Source organism: Lingula anatina, chromosome 6, assembly GCF_051362555.1.
Source record: "Lingula anatina isolate TDL-2025a chromosome 6, LinAna3.0, whole genome shotgun sequence".
NCBI lineage: Eukaryota > Metazoa > Brachiopoda > Lingulata > Lingulida > Lingulidae > Lingula > Lingula anatina.
This window is the reverse complement of record NC_141772.1, coordinates 1,243,244-1,266,281: the sequence shown is the minus strand read 5'-3', so window position 1 is coordinate 1,266,281 and position 23,038 is coordinate 1,243,244. Positions and strand designations below refer to the sequence as shown.

Below are 23,038 nucleotides of genomic sequence, written 5' to 3'. Positions count from 1 at the left end.
AAAATACCTGCGTGCTTTACGTCCCGCTTTCATCGACACCGTGACAGCTGATGCCCTTGAACTCAAATTGAAACTGGTCCGTTCGTAAAACAGGTTACAAAAATAATTTATCAGTGGTTTTATTAAATTATCTGAAACTTCTTCTGTAGAGGAACAATACCCACTGCGACTCAGACAAAGTAATATCATGTAAAGCTTCAAACTGTTTGAATTTTAGATTTGGAATTGCGCCGATCATCTCAACTATATAATGCAGTGAGACACAACCGATTGAATGCGACAGAGGTGCAGCGCAATCCCAAGTCCTCTTCGCTGTCGCATTTGCAATATCTTCTCAACTAAAACAATTCGGTTCCTTTTCCAGAGGCGTGTGGATTGTTTCTTGATATCTGGGACTTGTTGTATGATGGATCCTATATGATATATATTTACATAGATATATATACATTTAAATAAAATTTATTGCGATTTATCCTACAACTGACTACACGAACAGTGCCACTCTCTTATCCCAAATGTCACTACAGACTACAAGGCTTTTTTTAATGGTGATAATCTGTACATTCTTCAGATTGAAAAAGTCTTAACAATTATATCTCGGGTTAATAAAATGGTAAAAAGGATACTTTAATTGCATCTGAACCCGGATTTGAAGAAAAAGTAAATCTTTGACCAGAATAAGTGGTCGAAATTTTTTTTGCTGGATTATGTTCAACGCGGTCCTTTTATGTGGTTTGTTTGCAATTCACACTGAAACAACGGGCCACATCCGATCGTTTTTGCGACATCAAACTTCAAAATCAGTAAACACACGCTCTTTGGACATGTTTATGTGTTTGTTTCTTCTGTTGATTGGTCTGTTATCTATTTGTTTGTATGTGTTCTGATAGGCCGTGAAAGGAGTCGGAGATAATTGTGTGTAAAGACCGCGACCGCGTGTTAATGTTTGTACAGGACTTTACAAGAACATTTCTTCTCGTTTAATTTACAATAAAACGCGTTCTGAGTGGTACTTGAGATTTGTTCTCAACTTTGACAAAAAGTGTATGCTTTCAACTTTGATATTGGAATTATTACTACTTTCATTTTTTCATAAAATAACCAGTTAATCCGAAAAAACTACCACAAAAATAGTGTGTCGAACGCTTGAAACCTTTCTAGCCCAAACCAATCACTAAGTGACGAAGACAATTTAAAACCCCAAGAAATAAATTGCTCAACATTTTCTTCCTTCACTGAACCCGTTCCCACTCCAAGCTCATAGCTGGCCTCACATACTCTCTCATCGGTTGAGAATTTGTCATGTTTCTCACCAAATATTGAATGACAAGCCGGCAACACGCTCTCTCCGTGTCACCGATAGCCCCTGTCACCTTGTAGAGATTACACCGTGATAGCACCAATAGAGAGCAAACAGTCAGATAACACGGGACATGTGACAGCTTCTGACTGCTGGCATGACAGAGAGAGAGAGAGAGAAAGAGAGAGAGAGAGAGAGGGAGAGTAATACTACACATGGAGACAAATCCGACTTGTAGAGCCTCTACTGGAGGGTGGGAAACATTTCTTAAACTATAAGAACTTAAAGACATTTTGCAGCAAAATGAGTAAAGCACAATATAATTTAAAGTGATTCATGAAAATGTGGGTAAAATAACTGTAGCTGGGTAGCAGTTAATGCAGGGATAAGTTAACGAAAACGAGAACCATTATTGAGAATATAAGAAGGGCACATTTTTTCTTTTTTTTTTTTTTTTAATTTTTTTTCCATTTTTTTAATTTTATTTATTTTTCTTTTAAAAAGATGCTTCTCTCTAATTTGTTAGCTCTTACATTCTTTCAATAACAATTGTCACCAGTTTCCATTTTTAGGTTCTGCTCCGCAGAGTAATCTATTTTGCCTTCATATTTTGCATTAAATTTGATGTTATAAATACACAAAATAGGCGGGAATTTTGTGCCACAGGGAAGACCCTTCAGATATTTTAATCGGATTTCTAAAACGATTTGCAATCTGCGTTATTTTCTTATAAATATTTTTGTATATTTATATTTTACTTTGATATATCCATTTTGCAGGTGACATGTATTAGTTTTGGGGAGTAGGGATCCAAGTAGTTTGCACAGAAATTAGAATTCAAAGAGGTGAATCCTTTAAGTCGGTTCTGTTCATTATTTTGAATATCTTTTTTTATTCTTGTGAAATTCATTCTAAAACTTTCTTTAAACTTCCATTTTTCCTAGCCACCAGACAGGGTTAATATTAGTCACAGTATTGGCGGATAATCTTGTCCAGCGCCACACGCAAAAGCACTTCTAAGTCAGAAAAACAATGCTATTAATAGGAAATAATCAGGGAATTTTGGCTCAAAGTTGTGAATCCCTGCGGGTCGTTATGCAACAATTTCCATTTTCTTCATTGATTTGGTTTTCTGCTGACAATGGCGTAGTTATATTGATTCCTTAGGCCTTATTTCGTCAGAGTTGGGATGGGGCAAAAGCCTCCCCATCTTCATTTTTCAACGTTAATAAATACATTATCAATATAAATAGCACTCACAAACACGCTGCACAGTTTTGTTCCCATTCTTACTGAGACAATTTTACATTTGTGAAATGCTTGAAATAAATAACAGCAAATGGAACAGAAATGCACATGCAACTTTATTGTTTCCAATATAATAAAACATATGCATGTTTGCATTGATGTACAAGTATGCACTAGAGCGGCTAGCGCCGATTTTAGCGGTATTTTCATACAGGCAAGTATAAAAAGAAAATAATATTTTTATAAAATACCACTCTTCAATAGATCGAATTCAGAACCTTTCTAAAACATTACGTTAAAATTAAGTTTCCACGATACTCATTCTTTTTTAATTCTAATCAAACGTAACTTAACAGTTGACTTACAGATCTACAACTAAGCTGTGCATAATTACAAAATCACAAACGTAATCATATACATTTTTTTGGAAAATCAAATCGACATTTACGGAACAATAGAATTTGAATCATCCAAGTAAAATGGCTCTCATATAATAATAATGTTTATCAAGTTATAATTTGTTATACGCGTATTGCACGACCTCCCGGGACGACTTGGTAACCCAGGAAACACAGAGCGTTATTATAACGCTACTATAACGTTTTATTGTTATATTGACGCCATGGTAACGTTATGTGTTTACTGGGAACGTCATTGTTACTGAAGGTTACTACTTCTCAGAAAGAAAACTAAAAATTAACCCTGTTAGTTACCCAATTAAACTACAAGTTTTAAAATAGACAAGAAAGCAATTTTGCCAACAAAAAACCAAGATATAATGTCTACAGATAGTAAATCAATAAAATCATTTATGTAAAAAATTTACAAGAATTATCTGTGGTGCAATCAAATACACCTGCGTTCATTAATACGGTATCAATTTAGATTCACATCAATATTTGCCACCGTGTCTCTGACAGTTTGATTTGTTCAACATTTCTTTGTGACAATGTTTCGTTTTCGTCATACAGCTATAATAATAATAATAATAATAATAATAATAATAATAATAATATTCTTTACAAACTTAGGAAAATGTTTAAAGGACGGAGAATGATAAGGCGTTCTCTTAAATAAAATTTTAAAAATATACAACAAACAATTCACTTCAGTAATTAAGACACGTCCACTCAAGGCACTGGTAATGCAGATTATTTATATCGAGCTCTGAGTTCACATGGGCTATAAGTACACCTTACTACTTATGTTTGGACAATAGTGAGACATTGTAAGTTACACGTTTTTAGATGACTAGAAACTAAAATCTTTGCCGTTCTGCAAATGACAAGCTAATAATTTCTAAAAATACTTTTTTTGAATTGATATAAATGATCAGTTGTAGAATGCATTGCCAAAATAAGAAATTATTACAGAGAATGTGAGGTACAAAGTTACTATGTCTTTTGAAAACATATCTTTTTTATCAGAAAAACTTTGTGTCTACGTTTTGACATTTTTTATCAAATGATCCGTCGAACTATTTCGGCAAAAATAATCCAAATAAAAAAATTTAATTCATTTTCAGTCACTTGATGCACGTTTTGTAATGTTTTAAAGAGTAGTCGCACTACATCGCCTTTTATAACATGCAAAACGCTTATTTCTGAACAAAGCAAACGACTCAGACTCACAGAACGAACAGACAACAAAATCACTTTCAACACACATATTTGACAGATCTAACAGACAAATGTCGTCCCTGACTGAAAGCACATTGAGAAGAGACAATTTTATAAAAGAAAAAAAAAATCAAGTCAAGATTAGGCACCGGCCTAACCTAGAATATTCAAACTCCTCGGTCAAACCAACTAAAATAAGGCAAATTCATGCCTTACATTAAATCAATTATAATTAAATTGAATATTCTCTATTTTTATCAAAATGTCCTCCTACAAATAGATTCGATTCGCCCATATTTTACGGTTTTAAGATTTTATGACTGAATATCATTTGCAAAGCAGTCCCTAGAAGCACAAAACACCTATTTTATCATACAATATATGTTAGAAAATAGGTAAATAACAAGATGTGAGTCTTCTTTAAAGAGCAACAGTTCTGAACACTCAACAAAGTACATGTAAGAGCGGCAGCCTGAGACAGCTTTATTTAACAAACCTGGAGAATGACGACCCCAGGGGGTAGAGCGACTGGGAGTTGGTGTCTGCGTAGCTGGGGGTCTGCCACTGGTTATTACACGGTGGCGGAGGGTTGTACATCCCGGAGTTACACGAGGGAGGCGGCGGAGGGGGCGCGTTGTTCAAAGAGCACGTGTTGGAATACCCTGTGTTGTTGACGCCGTTGTGGTACCACTTCATGAAAGGGTTGTTCATACTTTGCCTTAAGAGGACCTCGTCCAGCCGGTAGGCACGCCGCTCGGCCTCCGTGTACGGGGAGTAGATAGAGCTGAGGGCGGCTGCCGGGTTGAAGGAGACGGACGGAGAGAGGGGAGCGCCTGGACCGCCCATGTAACCATTATGCATGGCGAATTCGCAGTCCTTCTTTCTCCCACGGCGACGGGAACGGCGCCTCTGACGAAAGTCTCCGCGCATGAAGTCCTGGAGGTTGGCCGGGTGGATGCTCCAGTAGTTGCCTTTGCCATCCTCACAGCGTCCCGCCTTAATAAAACAGTCATTTAAAGAGAGGTTATGGCGGACGCTGTTTCTCCACCCTTGGCCCCGGTTTTTAAAATAAGGGAAATGTTTCTCTATCCAGTTATAAATGGAGCCCAGGCTCAGCCTCTTTTCCGCGCTTTCTAAAATTGATTTGGCAATGAGGGCGATGTAAGACAAGGGCGGTTTTTGGTCTGAGGGTTGTTCTTTAGTCTTCTCCTCTGGTTTGTCCAGAGATTGCAGAGCTTCCTCTTCGGCGTTACCCGCGTTCCCTTCGTTGGAAACCACAGCAGAAGACGCAATGTCGCCTCCATTTTTCTCAGTCGACGTCACTTGCGGGGTGTCGTCTGCTACGCTGTTCTGTTCGTCTGCGGTGGAAGTCTCGTGCTTGCAGTCTTCTGTCTTCATTTCTGGCGGTGCAGGATTGCTGAGGATATGTGTCTGTTCGACAGAGACCTCACTCCCGTAGCCCTGTATTCCCGACACAGGTTTCGAGTCTGCATAATAGGACTGTTTTTGATCTGCAAGCACTGGAGAATTTGTCCCGAACACGTTGAAGTCGTTCCAGCCGCCGCCTCCTCCCAGCTTATAGTAAGACGTGCTAGAGTTTGGAATGGGCTGCAATGGCGGGGAGGCAGCACAGATCATCGTGGACTCCGAGTAACTCGGAGGAGCTCGGCTCATTCCGAGACAGCTGCTGAATGCGTCGCCGAGCTCGGGGCTGTGTGGGAGCTTCATGGCGGAATCAAACATGTCCGTCGGGCGGTAGAGGGAGGACTGGTACTGTGCTGGGGGAGCGGCCTGGAAGCACGAACCTTGCATCGTCGTAAACTGCATTGTTGTCCACGAACCTGGAGTTAAAGCAGAAGTGTCAGACAGCGTTCATTTCTGTTTTTCGAGCTGAAACGTTCAATGAAAGTAGCCGTCTGCTCAAGTTCTCCTCTAGAACTGCTCCAATGATGGCGACTAGAGATGGGATATATATGTGTGCACACCTTTGCTACTGAATCGCTCTGCGTGTGCTACCTAAACATTGGATTAGATTGAGAATTAACCAGCTAATAATCTCAACGATTTTAAATATTTGATCTCTCCTCTTGGGCTTTGGCATTGATGGAATTCCGTCCTCTGATTGGCCGAAAGTTGGTCGCCTATCCCGCACTTGACACGTCAATCAAGAGGGATATGTCCTCCTAAATTCGTGTTTAAAAGTGTTTGATTACGATAATTGCTAAGATGTGCCGAAGTCTGGGGCAACAAACACATAGTCGGAAGCGAAGAAGGTGGCAGCGCTGAGAAATTTTCTTTTCTTTTTTCTCCGTGATTCCCATATCGCTACCCGGGACTTTTTTATTTTCGTTTTCTTCCCTTTGTTAGTATTCTTTATTTAGCAATCAAAGCATACTACGTATTTTCTCTTTTTTGAAAAAGAAGGTTATATGTTGATTTGTATCTTCACAATGAAATTTCATTCATACAATTATTCACTGTTCTACCGTGACCAGTTAGAACTAAAACAACCATGAGCATACCTGACATACACGTACGCACGCAAGTACGCGCACACACGCACACTGACAAGCATTCCTGTCCTTGAAAACAACAGAAGTAAGATTACAACCATAATGAGATGCAGTGTGTTTGTTCTGGCAGGTTGCTGTTGACACTGGGTCTATCTATAACAGAGATAATGTGACAGATTGTCTTGTACCAGTTTGTTGGAAGTTCGGATGGTCAAATGATAGGAAATGATAAATACTGACAGGGTTAATCCGACTACGAATTAAGACGTATGGAAGGCGAACGCTCTGCAAATACAGATTTGAGGAAAGTTTCTAGCTGCTTTTTCGAAAAGTGCAAGTCCTAGATAATTTCACATTTAGGCCCCCTACTACTGCCCTTCTATTTTTAACATACTCCTGAGGTACTTCCTCCATAATTTTGTCAAATTTTAATTTATAATCATCATAAGTTAAAGAATTACCAAAACTTGTCATATATAAAGTTTTGTGTTGAGCTGTTTTTGAAAATGAAATCTTAGAAAGTTTAAAACTAAAACATTTAACAGCAAAGCATCACTTCACCTACAATAGAACTTCACCAACTTCAGTCAGTCGACTTGTGTTTAATCAAACGACTCTACAAGCCCCAAATCTGCGTGTAATATACCTTGTCTAGCTTTAAAGAGATATAAACTGCGAGATTAAGCGCACTTCGGGCGATCAGTCTCTTTGAACCCCCTCAACGAACAGTTAGGACAACTCCCCACTCTAAGTGAGACCGCTAAGACAAAGAGACGATACCTGATGGACTTAACCCCGCGTTTGAAGTCACCGACGTTGAAAATGGGTGCATCAGAATGATTACTCGTGGGAAATATAACGCCTATTATTTTGCAATTAATTAATTTGTAACATAATGATAAGAACAACTTCCTACTCGAGTGGATAGGCCGAGGATAAACAAGGAATTTTGTGACATGATTTGGTGCAAGGAGTAGCACTGAATCAATGATAAAGTTGATTTTGGGGCGTTTACCCAGGTTCCTAATGTTCATTTTACATTGCATAATTGGGCTAACTATATTTTTTTCACGTTTATTTGTGTTATAATGTATGTAATTATACTGGTTTATCTCACCCACGTTCTTCTAAACCTTTGCCATTTGACTTTATTTATTTCTTCTTGCTGTAATTCGCGTTGAATATACACGTCTATATGAAAACATCGTATTTATTTTTCTATAATAAATATTGCTGCAGAACACTTTGTCTCTTGTTCCCATCCATTCACGTCTACTAAATAAATATTTATAAATATCAGTAATAAAATGTAGACTTGATAAAACTAGAAAAACCAGTGAGTGCACCAAAGACACCGACCTCCGTCAAGGAAAGAGGCAATCATTGAGAAGGAATACCTGTCAATTCTTTCTCTCCTGACAACGTTGACCTGTCTGCCTTGACATTTTTATGACATTTTGGTGACAGTATTATTGTTATAGGTAATATCTCAAGAATTAGTAATGTGAATGTCAATGTGTGTGTTCAGTTGTTTTGTGTGTTTTAAATTTTGAATGTTGAAGAAAAATATTTTGCAGGGGGTAAAAGTAAAGGGCTATTTATTTTGTTAGATGTTTATACTTCTCAAACCTACAAACAAAATTGCTGAACGATTAGACATAAAATACACGTTGCATATGGACTAAACTTTTATTGCAAATCAATACAAGTATATCATGTAGTTTTCTAGAATTAGTACTCTAATTGTTAATTTCAAATGCCATCAAACATAATTCTCTCGCGAAAGACTTCAGATTCTTTTTTTTTTTCATGAAATATTGGATTTTATATTTACATAATATAAAATATAACATGGATTCATTATCAAGGTAAATGCCGTTATTTTCTTTTTACGTCTTTGTATAATTTCCATGCATCATGAGAGTTCTTTTAATATCCTAAAATCTCATTCGGTCCACTCCACCCACGTTTCACAGCCAAAGGGAGCGGAATTCTCGCAAACACCTCCAACTTCTAAAGAGGCCGCCATGTTATTTTTTCACCGGGTAAATTCCACGATTAACATAATATCCTAAAACATTGTATATGAGCATGTATCTAGTCCAAGTCAAGTACAAAGTTTACGGGAGTCAAAATATAAGCTCGGCATTACCCAATACAAGTTGTTTAAAGACGTCTGACTTAAGACGGTTATCGAACGCAGAGCCTCCTTATCCCATCCCGGGACGCGGATGATCTGGAAGAGATTACTTAATGAAGTTCCTATCTTGAACAGTTAATCATATACCAATACTACGCGGTGGTTGCAATGATAGAGTTGTCTGGAGGTGGCTGGAGGGGAGGTAAACAACCCCCCTTTGTCAACAAATCGGTGTTTAGAGGGATATTATACCGCAATCATTACGCGGACACATTGTGGACAATGGAGATGTTTGACCACGACAACTGATAGGACATGAGCAGACGATCTTTGTACTCGGGCCGAAATAAATGCTGACCTGTTTGTTTTAAATTAATGCACAGAAATCCAAGTTGGCATATAAACAGACTTCAAACAAAGGAATCCCAAGAAAAAGATCTAATGATAATTGGCAAGATAGGTGGAGAAATACTTTTAATTTTATTTTTCAATGTCAGTAAGCATAATGCATTTGTTAAGGCTGAACGGCCTTTTTTTTTTTTGTAAAATGCGACGACACTTCATTGAGCCATATGTAAAGTTAAAGGTGAAATAATACATTTGTAATGAGATAACGCATGGGAAATATGCATTATTGAAAATATGAAAGCTTCTGTAACGGAATGTGATGCCGCATTTAAATAGCTGTGTTTTCCGAAATATTGCTACTTCCTTAAGCAGCAGGGCGACGTAAATTTTTGTAAAATAAATAAATAAATAAATAAACAAATGATCGTTAATATTTAAAATTAAGAAAATAAACGTCGAAAAAAGTACCCTTTCTTTTAAATAAAATAAGTTTTACGTACCATTTCCTTTATGAAATTCGGTAGGTAGAAGTTGATAAAGGTCTTCAAGAACAATCTATTGAAAAAAGGCAGGGTAGGGGGCCATGTTCAGCTGTCATGATTTCATTCACATAATAACAATTAAAAAAGTGAAAATTAATGAAATGACAAATGACAATTTGGTTGAACGTCTGAATATTTATTTGTTTATTTTATTTCTAATTTTCATGACACGTAATCCTTATATATGTTGTTTTGCATTTTTTCATTATAGAACCCAAAGAAGTAAGGTCTCAACGAGAAAGTGAAAAAAATTCTCGATACTGTACTTTTTGCAATAAATATTATTAATCATACTCCAATTTCTTTATAGAATTGACATTATAAATGATCGAAGACAATGAACGAAGGGGAAAATCCGTCAATATATTCTTGATGATTAGGAGAATTTATTAGCATATAAATATAGCATATTAATAATTTCAACAAAATATAAAATGTTGCTTAAAATCTGACCTTTATTATGCGTCACATAACTAGTTGTCATTTAACGGCTCATTTCACATTCATTGAGTGAATAGTTAGTCATTACTTAGGAATTCGGGACAACTTAGAGCGAATCCAACAGCCGATAAGACTGGTATAAGACTTGCACAGGAGGAGGAGGAGGGGCGGGGTCACCTCTTTATCAATCTTAGTGACAATATCGACGAATCCAGCTCATCCCTCACGTTGACAATCTCGGCAGAATACCTGGCATTCCCTTACATCTGCGGCGTCAGTCACTGGGCACGTAAATCGATGGTCTTTAACACAAGAGACAGATAAATACCTAAGTAATAGACAGGCTGTAAATACGTTATTTACTCAGAGGTTTTACGGCCTTAGCTATCCGGTCATGCGTCAATAAAGACGGTGGGAAAGCATGGTAAACTTCCCCATGATGTGGGAGACTGCTCCTCCTTCCCGGGGAAATAACAACAGACGATGACACATTGACAATGCTTGTGCGCGCGTGCGTGTGCGCGAGAGTGTGAATGTTGGAGGGACGGGGGTTAGCAAGAAGGGGGGTATAGAGCATAGCTTTTTATGACGTTTGAGACTAACGTGACAATCAGGAGTCAATTCTGATTCTATAAATCTGGTTGGGTTAATCTGGTTGGGTCAAAGTCATCATTTATAAATGGCCATCGTAAAATATTGCACAACTGAAAATAATAATGGTGATCGTAATCTGCCCAAATCAGTTGCAGGACATTAAAGTTGTGTGCAAGTATTGTGGGACTATGTATCAATAACAGATATAGCATTTACCTTGATTGAACGCTGCTCAAATCGCACTTCAAGGGTCACTGTTGAGTGCGTGAGATTTGTGGTTTAGAATAGGGGAAAACGTACGTGAGAAAAACGCAAGCCAATAACTTCACACCTAGTGGCAGTCAAACAACCTGACAGTTCACCAAGACCTAGCTTGATGAGAGAGTGGGCGGGGGGGGGGGGGGGGGGGGGGGGGGGGAGACAAACAGAGATATATTGAATTCAATGAAAATTGGGGATGCTAAACTTGTTCCATTTTGGGCAAAAAATAATTTTTGTGGGAGAGCACATTTCTTTCTATCTTTCTTTTTTTTTCGTGCCAAAACTTGTTGCTTTCAATAATAAATAGACCATTTCATCAAAAAGAAAGAAAGAAACTACACAGTGACACACTGCTGTAATAGATGGATTTGCATCTAGAAATCAAGCTTTTAAAAACAAATAAACTTTTCATAGCAAAACGTCTGTAATCTTGAAAATTCCTGTAAGTTGCACGTCACGTCATATACAAAAGAATCATTTGAATGTCAATCGAAAGCACCCAAAGATCAATCCAATTCTTTGTAATTGACAGAATTAGGGCCACAACATCTATGTTCCCTATCCGCCGTCTTAAGGAGTCGCCAGAAGTTAAGACTCCGCGAAAAAGATAACGGCATTGTGGCGTCGTCAGCGACCCCGGCATGCGCCTTAGCGGTGACAAAACACTGAACGACCAAATGCAGAACAAATGACAATTTGATGATTTTCAACGATCTTTTGATGCGGAGCTGATGCAAGATGATGGCGATGATTTCTGAGTAGTGTTGATGTTTGTTGTAAACAACCGGAAGACGTCTCTAAGGTCTCCAGGCACTTCACACGGCTTCAGTCAGGAAGGAGCGATGGAAAAGGGACGACAAACGGAATTAGACTAAGTGTTGTTACAGAAGATAGATAATGAGCGGGACGTAAATACAAAAATCATAAAAAAAAGAATGGGAGTAACACTGGTTAGAAATGAAATGAACTGAGAGAGAGAAAGAAAGAGAGAGAGAGAGAGAGAGATTAAGTTAATCGTTACTTTTCAGAATTAACAACTCAACTTCCGCACGTGCGAGTATCAAAACTTCATTATTAATATTCCTCCAAACAGATGAGCCCATAACGCTTGCCATAAACCGAACACTTGTTTTAACTGAAATCTACCATTGTCACTCCTTAACTCACACAAAAACAAAACTATTACGCAAGAAGAGTAAGAAGATTCATCAAAATTCAACAACTAGAAGATTAAGTATATGATTTCTGCACTTTTAATATGCAAGTTTTAATAGAAATCCTAAGTTAATTCCCTGGGCGCGCGTCTCGGGATTTGAACCTTTTGGTGGAACGCAATTCGTTATCTCTGCGGTTTTCAGCCAGCATGTATTTAGGAACATACAACTGAGTTATTTTGGAAGACGGTCAAGGGTTGCCATAAAGACATCCCCCGTGTTAAGGACGGCCAAGTCCCTTCAGAAGATGCCGCAACACGAATACTTTTGTCTTCTTAGTTATTTGTCCATCTTAATTGTTTCATATCGCCCTCAATATTAATATTCTCCCTTGAGTGGGAAGTTACCATTTCACTGGCAACACACACCTGCGATTGATTGAAAATTTAGAATATGGCAAAAAATAGATAAATTATATCTGGCTGAAAATAGTATTAATAAATGTATTAAACTGCTTAAATAGAGCGATTTAAAAGCTACTGCAAGCGTTTCGTCAAAACCGCCATGTATACAGAAACTATGATCAATACCGATTTCATCCGAACAAACACGAAAACAATTGACATCAACTTAAAGTCAATACAGATTGGTAGCAAAACAAAGCACCAAGTTCTTCATAAACGACGATAAACTACTAACTGATTTCTTCGAGAATTTGTTCCCCAAAATCCTTGAATTTGAATAATTATTATGGAAGTTCAATGTCCGTGTGGCTTTTTTTCCTCAATATTTTTCTAAGCACGAGAGTCTCATTTCGACTCGCGGTCAATCACTACACAACAACGCACACTATTTGTGTCAGGGTAAGAGTCTTGTTTCCAAATATTCCAAATATTTCGAAGTCGACTGCACTAAAAACATCTCAGCATTCAACTTATGAAAAAACAAAGAAATTGGATAAGTCATTCAATCCTAGCGACATACTGAGAAAGAAAACATACCTTATTTGTTTATGGCAAAATTTAACTTCAGAGTTTTTCATATTTTCATTGCCCGAAAAAAAAAAAGCCTCAAACTAAAGTACTGAGGGGAGACAATAAAAGCATTAGTGCATTTGGTAACTTGCTTTTAAAAGTTCGCATAAACTTATTGTAAAAAAAAAATAATTAAATAACAACACATGACTAAACTGTCATCATTGCTGATTTTTTTGTCTCAAGATAATCCCGTCATCACGAAAAGTGTCTAGCTGCACCTTCATCCTAACGATCAAATAAGATTTTCTAATTTTGTTTTTATCTGCAATTGAACAAGGCGGTGCCGCTTTCCCAATCTCTAAAGGTACCGCAACTTGCGTGTGAGGATTAAGCATTTATGAATTCTAATTACCAAGTATACAGTCTTATCGTGTGATTTTCCATAACAGATGATACGGGAGTACACTTTTAGATCCACAAATCACGTTTGCTCCATGTTTTGTGACTATTTTGACAAACTTATGATGTGCCTTAATTATGTTTATTCAACTTTCCCTCAAATCACAAAGTTTACAGAACCAACTTGAAGGCTTAATGCAGGTCTTTCTGATATTTTTATAATTTCATACGTCACTTATGTTCTTCTACTGTGAGAAAGGGTGGAGATTAAAATTTATACAGAGAAAAAAAGGACTCAAATCTTACAAATAGTAAATTGTATGTAAATCAATATTCTAGAATCAAAGTGACAGAGGGGTACTCGTGTTAAAGTACTTTGTAAAATCGTACTCGTCGTCAAGTCACAGCCTCTGTAATCTTGTGCCAGTGCCAATAAAGACTATTATGAATATCTGAAATACTGAAAAGTCGGTTTTCTCTACCAGTGCCATGCAGCTTTAATTTCGTTCTGAAAAAGATGACCCTAGTTGTCTACTGCCATCTCGGTACACGGTTTCGATAGCACAGTGAAACGCACGTTTTCTAACATTGCTGCTAACGCTGCCATTATCTGGAAAAATAATGAAAATTCGGTCTTGCGATACTTTTAGTATTGCTATCCTGAGGTTCGCTCCAGCTGAGAGTGATTTTTTATCTACAAACCCCTTAACCTTCAGCTAAGAAGGCTGATACTGACGCAAGAACAGTAAAAGTAGACCTTCTTTGACATCTGAAATCCTCTCCTCTTTATTAGAAACTATCCCCATAGCTGCCACAGCGCATGCTGTTCATGCTGCAATGCAAAACAATTTTAACAGAAATTTAAAAACCATGCACAAAGATCTAAAACATCGGCCTTGAATGTTTTTGTTGATAATGCTACATTCATGAAATAATTAAACAAAAAATTAAATAAATAAATAAATCATATTTATAAATGGAATTTCAACTCTCAAATATTATACGAAATATTCAAATGAATAACCTGTAAAGTTCTTCAGACAGCCAGGCTCCAGTTTACAGTGTGACGGAGAGCCTTCCCTGGTCAAACACGTGCAAGACCACTGGTCAGCGACTCCTGTGTGCTTCACTGAGTCCTATATACTCAAAAATATGATCACAGGGGAAGAAAACCCACCTTGAAAATATTCTTTTGTCTTATCAAACATCTTGAATAGTTTCATCAAGACTGAGAAGAGCAATGTTTGCCTCGTGTCAAGGCAAATTTTACGTCAAACTGGACTCTGAACCATTTTATTCAAGCATTAAGGAGATTTTGGCAGTTTTTCAAAATTGACACAGTATTAACATATACTTGTGAGGAAAAGATAATCAAAAGAATCAGAGTTATACTTAAAGTTTTGGAAAGACGGGCTGGTGGATGCAAATGATAATCTAATACAACAATTGATCTGGATACATGTACACGTATATTGATTGGTTCAGATAACACAAAGATATACTGTACTGATAATGCTTTAAAATGTCCCAAAATATATATTTTCCATGTCTACGTAAACTTCAAAACTACTTAACTTTCCTCTTTTGGACTTTAAAAAACGAAAAAATAAAATAAATCTAATTAAAGATCTGGACGTCTATATTTTCTTCTGAACTCTACGGGAAGACGTGGCGGTGACAGGGAGAGGAGAGGGTTAATGTTGATAGAAAAAGTTCTCTTTTAGCATTGAAATGAAACTTAAAAGAGATATATCTATCCAAGTCACCTTTTGTATGGTAAAACTCCATTCCATAATGTTCAATAATTGTCTAAAATATGCATGTAAAATCTATACATTAAGGCTAGATTGTTGGAGAAAAAAAAACAAAACAAAAAAAAACAAAACAAAACGTAGCTTGAAATTGAGCTCCAATTCGCCGATAAAAAATGTGATAATAAAATTGTTTGATTAGATATAGTTAAACCTTGAGATACGGATATAAAATTAATGAGATCAACATTTAAAGGTACATATAGGAATAATTATTTGATATTTATAATTTAGGAACACTACTTTGCGTTAAGTTTTGACCATCCCAAGCTGGAAACGCAATTGGATAGTTTTGAATTAATGAGAAGCGTCATTAGTATATTGTATTTAGGAAAGAATGAAATTGTTTCAATACCAGGTTGGTGGCGTATTTCGAGACAAAATTATATTCTTTCTCTCTGTATAATAAAATTTTATTGAGAAATCAATTTTGATCGGCTAGAGTATTATCAAAATTTGTATTTAAACTTGTAAATAAAATTATTAGTTTTTACACGGCTTTATACCGTGTTTTACCAGATAAAAAAAGTGGGTATGTCAACAACAAACACGCTCGATTTTGTATTTCTATTTTGTTTTTATTGTCTACATACGACTACCAACGTCATTACGCTAGCAACCATATTGCTGCTACCTGATTGGTCCTCTAGAAATTACATCAAACACTCAGCCAGCCTCGGTCAATTTCGTCTCCAAATCGGGAGTCAAGGAATCGACCGAGGCGTTTCGAATGTTACAATACAGTGACAAACACGCTACCTTGACACTAGAAGCAGGAATGAAATAAATAACAAGTACAAGATGCAATTTCTACGGGGATGTTCCGTTTATAAATGATACCATCCACGAAATACCAGCTACGTGTACAAATGCCTTCTAGGCAATGGGCACAGATCGCTCCTCCCAGGTGGAAAAAAAAGCAATTTCTGAAAATTCTACACGTATAGATACCAACTCAAGACTAAGATGCTCAGTCTTTTACAAAACAAATTGTGATGTCAAGATTTCAGATACTCGAGGTAATAACTCTGTAACTGTCCACTTTCTCTCGCCCACTCTTAACTCGGGAGTGATCTGAATTAACCCATCCAACTCGGACGCCCAACAAAACGCTAGCATAACAATCTGTTGCTCCACAAATATCATTAACAAGATATCAAATGTCGAATGTACATCTATCGCTGTCTTTAACATAAATATTTGTGCTAACAGTCAACTACATGAGAAATATGTATAACTGATACCGAAACTTACATTTAGCAACGTTGCAGTCTAAAACTGAGACCTTTCAAAAGGTAAGTGACCTGGTTGGACTGGTCACCTGATCTATTGTCATACGGCTAGGAATAGTCTCCATTAAATAACATTCATTTATTAGTCAGCTACATGGTAAGGCGAGACTGGAGGGCATAGGAAACAATCGTGGAAACTATACAAAGCGCTTAGCAATCATTACTTATAATTCCTAAACTCAAGAGAGCCCACGTGATGGTTTGGCATTGCCGTAAAAGAAGTGAAAACCCCGCTGGGGCCCCCATGCCCTTGACTGAGACAGCATTTCCTATATAATATTCATTGCCAAGAGTCTGTACAAACAACGTATTTACCCAATAGTCACTTGGAAAAAAATAACTACCATCTACTAAAGCGTGCTTGTGCAATAAAAACCTCCAGTTCTAACAGCAGTCTAAAAGGCACTTTGATTTACCCGACTCCGCCAGGTAAATGAATTGTCTTTAAAATTACTCTAATTGCCACTATGTTAAAGCACCTACTTTACTTCATATTGACATCACGCTTATGTTGACATAGAATCTAAAATAGCGCCATTCAAAACAGCGCCATGACGTCTCGCGCCACGTGTAGGGCACGTGACGTAGACGTCACACTTAGGTCGTGGAGACCCGTTTGGCGCCATACGCCGCTGCCACGCCCATATTTCATCCATCATTGGTCCTCAGTAGCATAATTTAAATATTCAGTTTGGATGTCATGTCGAATAGGACATCTCATAATAGTCTACTATCTTTACACTAGAGGGAGGCATACTTTCAAGACACACCTGTCCCTGACTCTATTTCATTTACAACTAACATAAATACAACACGTTCAGACATAACATTGAAGTGCATATACAGTATGGAATATTGTAAAGCTTTTCTTCAAATCATGGCACATGTTCGGCTGGGGGATTACTTTGCTGCCTCTGGGGAATCCCAATATATATTTTTCTCGTAAAACTGACAAATATGTCTTATCAGGCCAGCAAGTGTGAATATCCTCCTACATTCCTGTTAATATGTACAATAAAGATATCCAGGCAGCTAGTGAAAATATAACCAAATGCCAAAAGTTTATCTGTTAAGTAATACTGGAAAGTGGTCTGCCTTTTCACCAAGAAGTGCAAATGGAAGTCTCAAAATCTGGATTTTTTGGCATGAAAAAAATGTATCCGATTATAAGCAAAGCACATTTAAAGCTGTTAACCTCGCAGAGTTGTAAAATACTGATGAATAAATATAAATACTGAGATATGTAGGATATATTACACATTGTTTCTAACCTCTGCACACACATAAACACACACAAACATGGGGAACCTCTGGGAGAAGAATCTATATAGTGTTTTACATACACGATATCAATCTTCGATGTAACTAAATTACCAGGAGTGCTAATCCATGGACCTCAACTGATAAATAATTATATATATATTGTGTGTATGCTTATATATGTGTGTGTATAATAGAAATGGTATGGCAACTGTGAAACAATAACAAAACACTTCCAGCAGCGAGGTCAAAGACTGGCCTTTTCTGTTGCACTTCTGTCAGATTTCTTGACCTTAAAATTCCATCAATTACATAAAAGAAGTAAATAAAAGTAAAAAAAAACAAAAAAAAAAACAAAAAACAATTCATAACAAACATTATTAAATCAGGCCGTTCATATTCATAGAAACCTAAATAATTTTTGTTTGTCCTTCAGAGGACATGGACCATTGGAAACAATGTGGTCTCACTGCTGTGTTTTGCCATTGTGCTACCCTGAGAAAGCGTTCCAATATTTACTGTCTACTACATATATGCTTACAGGACCCTTTATCTACGCCAGGACATCATAGGCAGATTAAAGCAGAAGTCCTTCTTCCCTAGTTTTATCAAAATCATAAATCTTAGAAAATACACATTTCCTCATTTTAAAATTACACCTTATGTCCCCTCCTAAAAACATCCCATATTGCTGTGCCAGTTGATGAAATAATTCTGGAAATAAAAGCAGTAAATGCAGCTCTGGTAAACCAAGTCAATATTGCTAAGGACTACAGAAGCCGACGTCACTTACACAATACAGAGTACGATAGAACTGTACAAAACAACCAATTAAAATGGGGTCTGATATTACCTGTATGTATTACCAGATAATGATATGATATTTTTTTCACTATCTAATAAGTCCTGTCTTTTTTTCCTGTAACTTTAATATAAGTACACACTGAAATATACCAGCATCTTCCATTGTGACCATGTGGTATTATCTTATGCTACCTTTTTCTGTATATCAAGTATTGCTGGGGGGTATCTTGACAGCTTGTGCTGCCATCTATGACAGAGTTGCATTGCATTATATTGGAGCAGGTATGGGATTTTGCCTTGCAATGCTACCTAATCTGGGTTTTTATGCCTGCTGAAACAAAATGTTGATGGTAAATCCAGTGTTTCCAGACAGGCATCAATTGTGGCTCCAGATTTCTGTCAATATAATTTTTTGTTGCCCCTCATGAGAAAATGTTCGCCTTTGCTTGTCTATACAATACTGGCTTCCCTGTCAGAATTGTTCAATACAATTGGTTATTGCTAAGAATGAGACTGAAACAATGACAGTGTGTGTTAAATAAATCCTCTCATTGCTGAGTGTCTTTGAATGTCAAATTTTCCTCTGCTACTCAATGCACTTTCACATTTATCAATACATAAAGTACGATTGGGGAGTCGCTCCCTGATATTTGTGTGACGCAGTTTTTTAACAGCATTGCAAAGATGGCAACTTCTCTTCTGATTAAAATCTGCTTTTCTCTATTCTTGAAGAAGACAGCCCAGTTGGTGATATCGTAAAAAGTTCTGTCTTCTGCACAGTTTTCAACAACTTAGGTGTCTCCACTTATGGAATGTGAATTGATGCTGGGGTTCGACAGGGGCCTCATCATGTCTGCCTCATCTGGCGTTGCCATGGAAACCATCAGAGGCTTCCCCATCCCAGCATCCTCAGCATCACCATGGTGATAGCCAGCCTCTCTGTGATGTGTATACATAGTGCTCCCATGACATACAGTTGTCCCTTCCACACTGACTCTGGGCGGAGGAGAACTCTCGCCATTGTATTGCCCGCATCTCTCACTGCCGTCCTCTTCCTTGGGTCTGATAGGAGAGGCTAGTAAGGGTTTCCCCAGCCCGGCATCCTCTGGCTCACCATGGTGGTATATGGATTCCCCGTGCTGGCTGTATACAGCGTTGCCATGGTAAACAGCCTGTTCCATGCTGACATCATTGGGAGAGTTTCCAGCCATGTATTCTGGACGCTTGTCTTCTGATTTTTTACTGTCTTCTGATTCACTGTTATCAAGAAAAAGATAAAGTATTACTTTAAGAAATCAAAATGACAATTGGGGAAAAATTGCACAAAAACAATCAGTTCATCAGTGCAAATCAAAAGAAGAATTAAAAATATTTTGCAGAATGACAAGAGATGAAAGAGGACCTTTTAATAAAATTCTCAAAAATTGCAAGACTGAAGGTACCCAGCTCTGTATGGGGGGGGGGGGGGGGGGGGCTATGGGGACACAAATATTACACCTTAATATCCCGTTTCAGGAAATAATCCAGGACAGCTGTTAATTAAAGATATCCACTTTACCTTAAGGGTTCTGTGGCCAAGCCCTCAGTGTCGTCTACGTTCTGGCTGGTCTGACGAGATATGGACAGATCCTCCACTTCATCCATACTGCTGCCAGAATTACTTAACAATGGGAAATTGCTCTCTGCAAGAGCAGCCTGTAAACACAATTATTACCATTCAAGTTTGTTGTCTAAATCAAATCTCAGGTCACTTTTCTGTTAGGTACTGGCCTCTGGCTTTGACATACTGATATGTGATGCCAAGACTATGGATAATAAATATGAGCAACTGTATTTATGGAGTTTTTTTTTTTTTGGAGAGAAATGTTATGCTGAAACTGTGGACATTAATTTTCAACTGCGACAACACATAACTGTGTAGTATGATCCACAATTACGACACGCAGTGCATTGCCTCATTATCGAGAAACAACATGTGTGGACCATATCTGATCACACTGTCCCATGTCCTGTACAGATTATTTAACAAGGACGAGAATAGTTCCAGACTGACATAAGTCACTGACATGACATCATGAGATGTGACATCATAAATCAGAGTAAGATTGTTAAGTCCAGTAATAGATTTTATTCATGTAACTTTTTTTTAAAAGATGCATGCTAGTGCGTGTGTGTGAAAACTCACCCTAAGACTGGCGTTCAGGCTCTCGCCATATAACTGAGGATGATTTTGTAATGATGGACTCTTGATCTGGATATTGCTGAAAGAGTAACATACACCATACATCACTTTGATGATAAAATAACAACATGTACACAACATCAACAAATGCCTATGTCTCTAGATAAGACGATAAAACAGAGTTGTTTCTGACTTAAAGACTAAATAACAAGAGCCACACACTATGATTCCGAAGAATTACAATATTGTCCTGTTTCCTTGGAGTCACATACAAGCATGAAATCCCCATTCAAGTGATCAAGGCCCACAGTTGGTGGATAAAAATGCAGCACATAACTCTTCTCATTAAGTCTCTAAGTCAATAAGAACTCTGTTTATCATCAGTGTTTACTAAAATATTGTTCACCTGAAAACATGACCAGAAGAGCTGCCTATACTTCATTTCACGAAAAGTGTCATTATTCAAAGAATGTTTTGGACCACTTGGGTACAAAGAATCTAGTGCCATTTCAAGACTGTTCATATAATATACATAATATACTTGACTAGTGATGATATTAGCTCATGGACACCATGTTTCCCATGATGTTTCCCATGACATGTTTCCCATGTCATGTTTTCTGTCATGTTTCTCATGTCATGCTTCTGGTCATGTTTCCAGGAACAAACACTGACCATTGTACAGCAACTGAGCACTGTTCACAACATTGGATTATTTCAAAGGTATCCTGATCAATGAAATATTGGGTGATGTTCCTCTACTTCAAAATCGTTCAAGACATATTCTTCAATTAAAATCTATCTATAACACACAACTGGCTGGCTGTTATGCTGTCAACAAGTTAAGATTCTGTCAAATATCACACTTCAGGTTTTTGAATCTATCTGTAGCCAAATGTCTTCAAAGTTATAAAATTGTAAATGTTGTGGTATGGGGGAAATAGTAACATACTTTATCAAATTAAACATCTACTGAGTAAAAATTTCCGTGACAAAAAAGTTTTTTACTTTCAAGGAAGTTGAAACTGTTGACAACATAAGATGGCAAACAGTGCTCATCTGGCAAACTAACCTTTGGATGTACTTTCAAAATTCACTGACTTCATGTTTCAAAACATAGAGACTCAATAACATATAAAAGCACTAGTCTTAAAAACTACAGTAACTAAGTAACCTTTAATATATGAATCAATCGCATATTTCAGTCTTTCCTCGATTCATAAGTCATGACAGAGATGTAAAATTAGAAACTGGAACTGTTCTAGAATTTCCTCCATCTATTGGACAAAAAAAAAAAAAAATCTGATGTCTTTGTACTGAAGAAAAACAATTAAATATTTCTGCCACACCAATATTATTTTTCCCACAGAATCATAATCTTTTAACATCGTAAATCTGCATTCAAAGCCGTTGATTTTGATTTCTTATTTTCTTTCATTAGCAGTATTTCTAGTACAACTGCTTTCCAATCAACATCTACCACTGACAGCGCATTCAGAACAGAGCTAATTTAAACCACAAATTGTCTAAATGAGGTCACAGGTGACCCACTGGTTGCCAGATGAGCACTGATTATTTTCAGTTAAAGTTGTCCCAGTTCTAATTACACCTTCCTACATCTAACATGGTGACTAACTGCTATATTACTACATAAATTGTCCTAGCATCATAACCTTCAAATTCATCATTACAGATATTGATTCTGTCTCAAACTCTTCCTATAAAAATTTTCAGTACGTATCTTAAATCCAAAAGTAACAGTTTCTAAACAAGATGAACAAGGTACATATCACATTAAGTAGATTTTGATGCTAGGGCATATAAATAAAATCAGGTGGTGAAACTTGTAGTGCTTGTCAATGCCACTCAATACTAATCTCATGTCATTCTCAAACATCATTTATAATTTTAATAAACATACTTGAATCCAATCTTTTATTGAATATAACCACAAGACAACATCAGCTTCACTACAATGACCTACACTCAGTACCTATAAATGTTCTTATAGTATTTTGATCATAATACAACACAATTTTCCTTCAAGAATTTAACAACATTTTTCCATGGACTTGTTGACTTCATCTCTATTGTCTACCTAAAACAACTTTCTATGCTACTGCTATGCACTACAAAGTCCACCACCACCAAAC

At 37.1% G+C, this 23,038-nt stretch overlaps 2 protein-coding genes across 11 annotated transcripts in view; both read right to left on the bottom strand.

Moving 5' to 3' along the window:
- Nucleotides 1–2,628: 2,628 nt before the first annotated feature.
- Nucleotides 2,629–6,476, bottom strand: LOC106162438 (uncharacterized). The gene has a single exon (XM_013539733.2). It carries the CDS (start codon nucleotides 5,992–5,994, stop codon nucleotides 4,651–4,653), a length of 1,344 nt encoding a protein of 447 aa, XP_013395187.2. The 5' UTR covers nucleotides 5,995–6,476; the 3' UTR covers nucleotides 2,629–4,650.
- Nucleotides 6,477–15,904: 9,428 nt separating this feature from the next.
- LOC106162444 (uncharacterized) overlaps nucleotides 15,905–23,038 on the bottom strand; it is a 61,411-nt gene continuing 54,277 nt past the window's right edge. For all 10 annotated transcript variants that reach the window (XM_087014470.1, XM_087014473.1, XM_087014465.1 and 7 more), the window contains 3 exons: nucleotides 20,889–20,964; nucleotides 20,262–20,398; nucleotides 15,905–19,960 (listed from right to left, as the gene is read on the bottom strand). In XM_087014470.1, coding sequence (XP_086870596.1) covers nucleotides 19,495–19,960; nucleotides 20,262–20,398; nucleotides 20,889–20,964 — 679 coding nt within the window. In that variant the 3' untranslated portion in view covers nucleotides 15,905–19,494. The remainder of the gene's footprint in view (nucleotides 19,961–20,261; nucleotides 20,399–20,888; nucleotides 20,965–23,038) is intronic.

Bases quoted from the DNA above. Each gene is read 5' to 3' on its own strand.
- LOC106162438 (XM_013539733.2), bottom strand. From the start codon at position 5,994: ATGCAGTTTACGACGATGCAAGGTTCGTGCTTCCAGGCCGCTCCCCCA.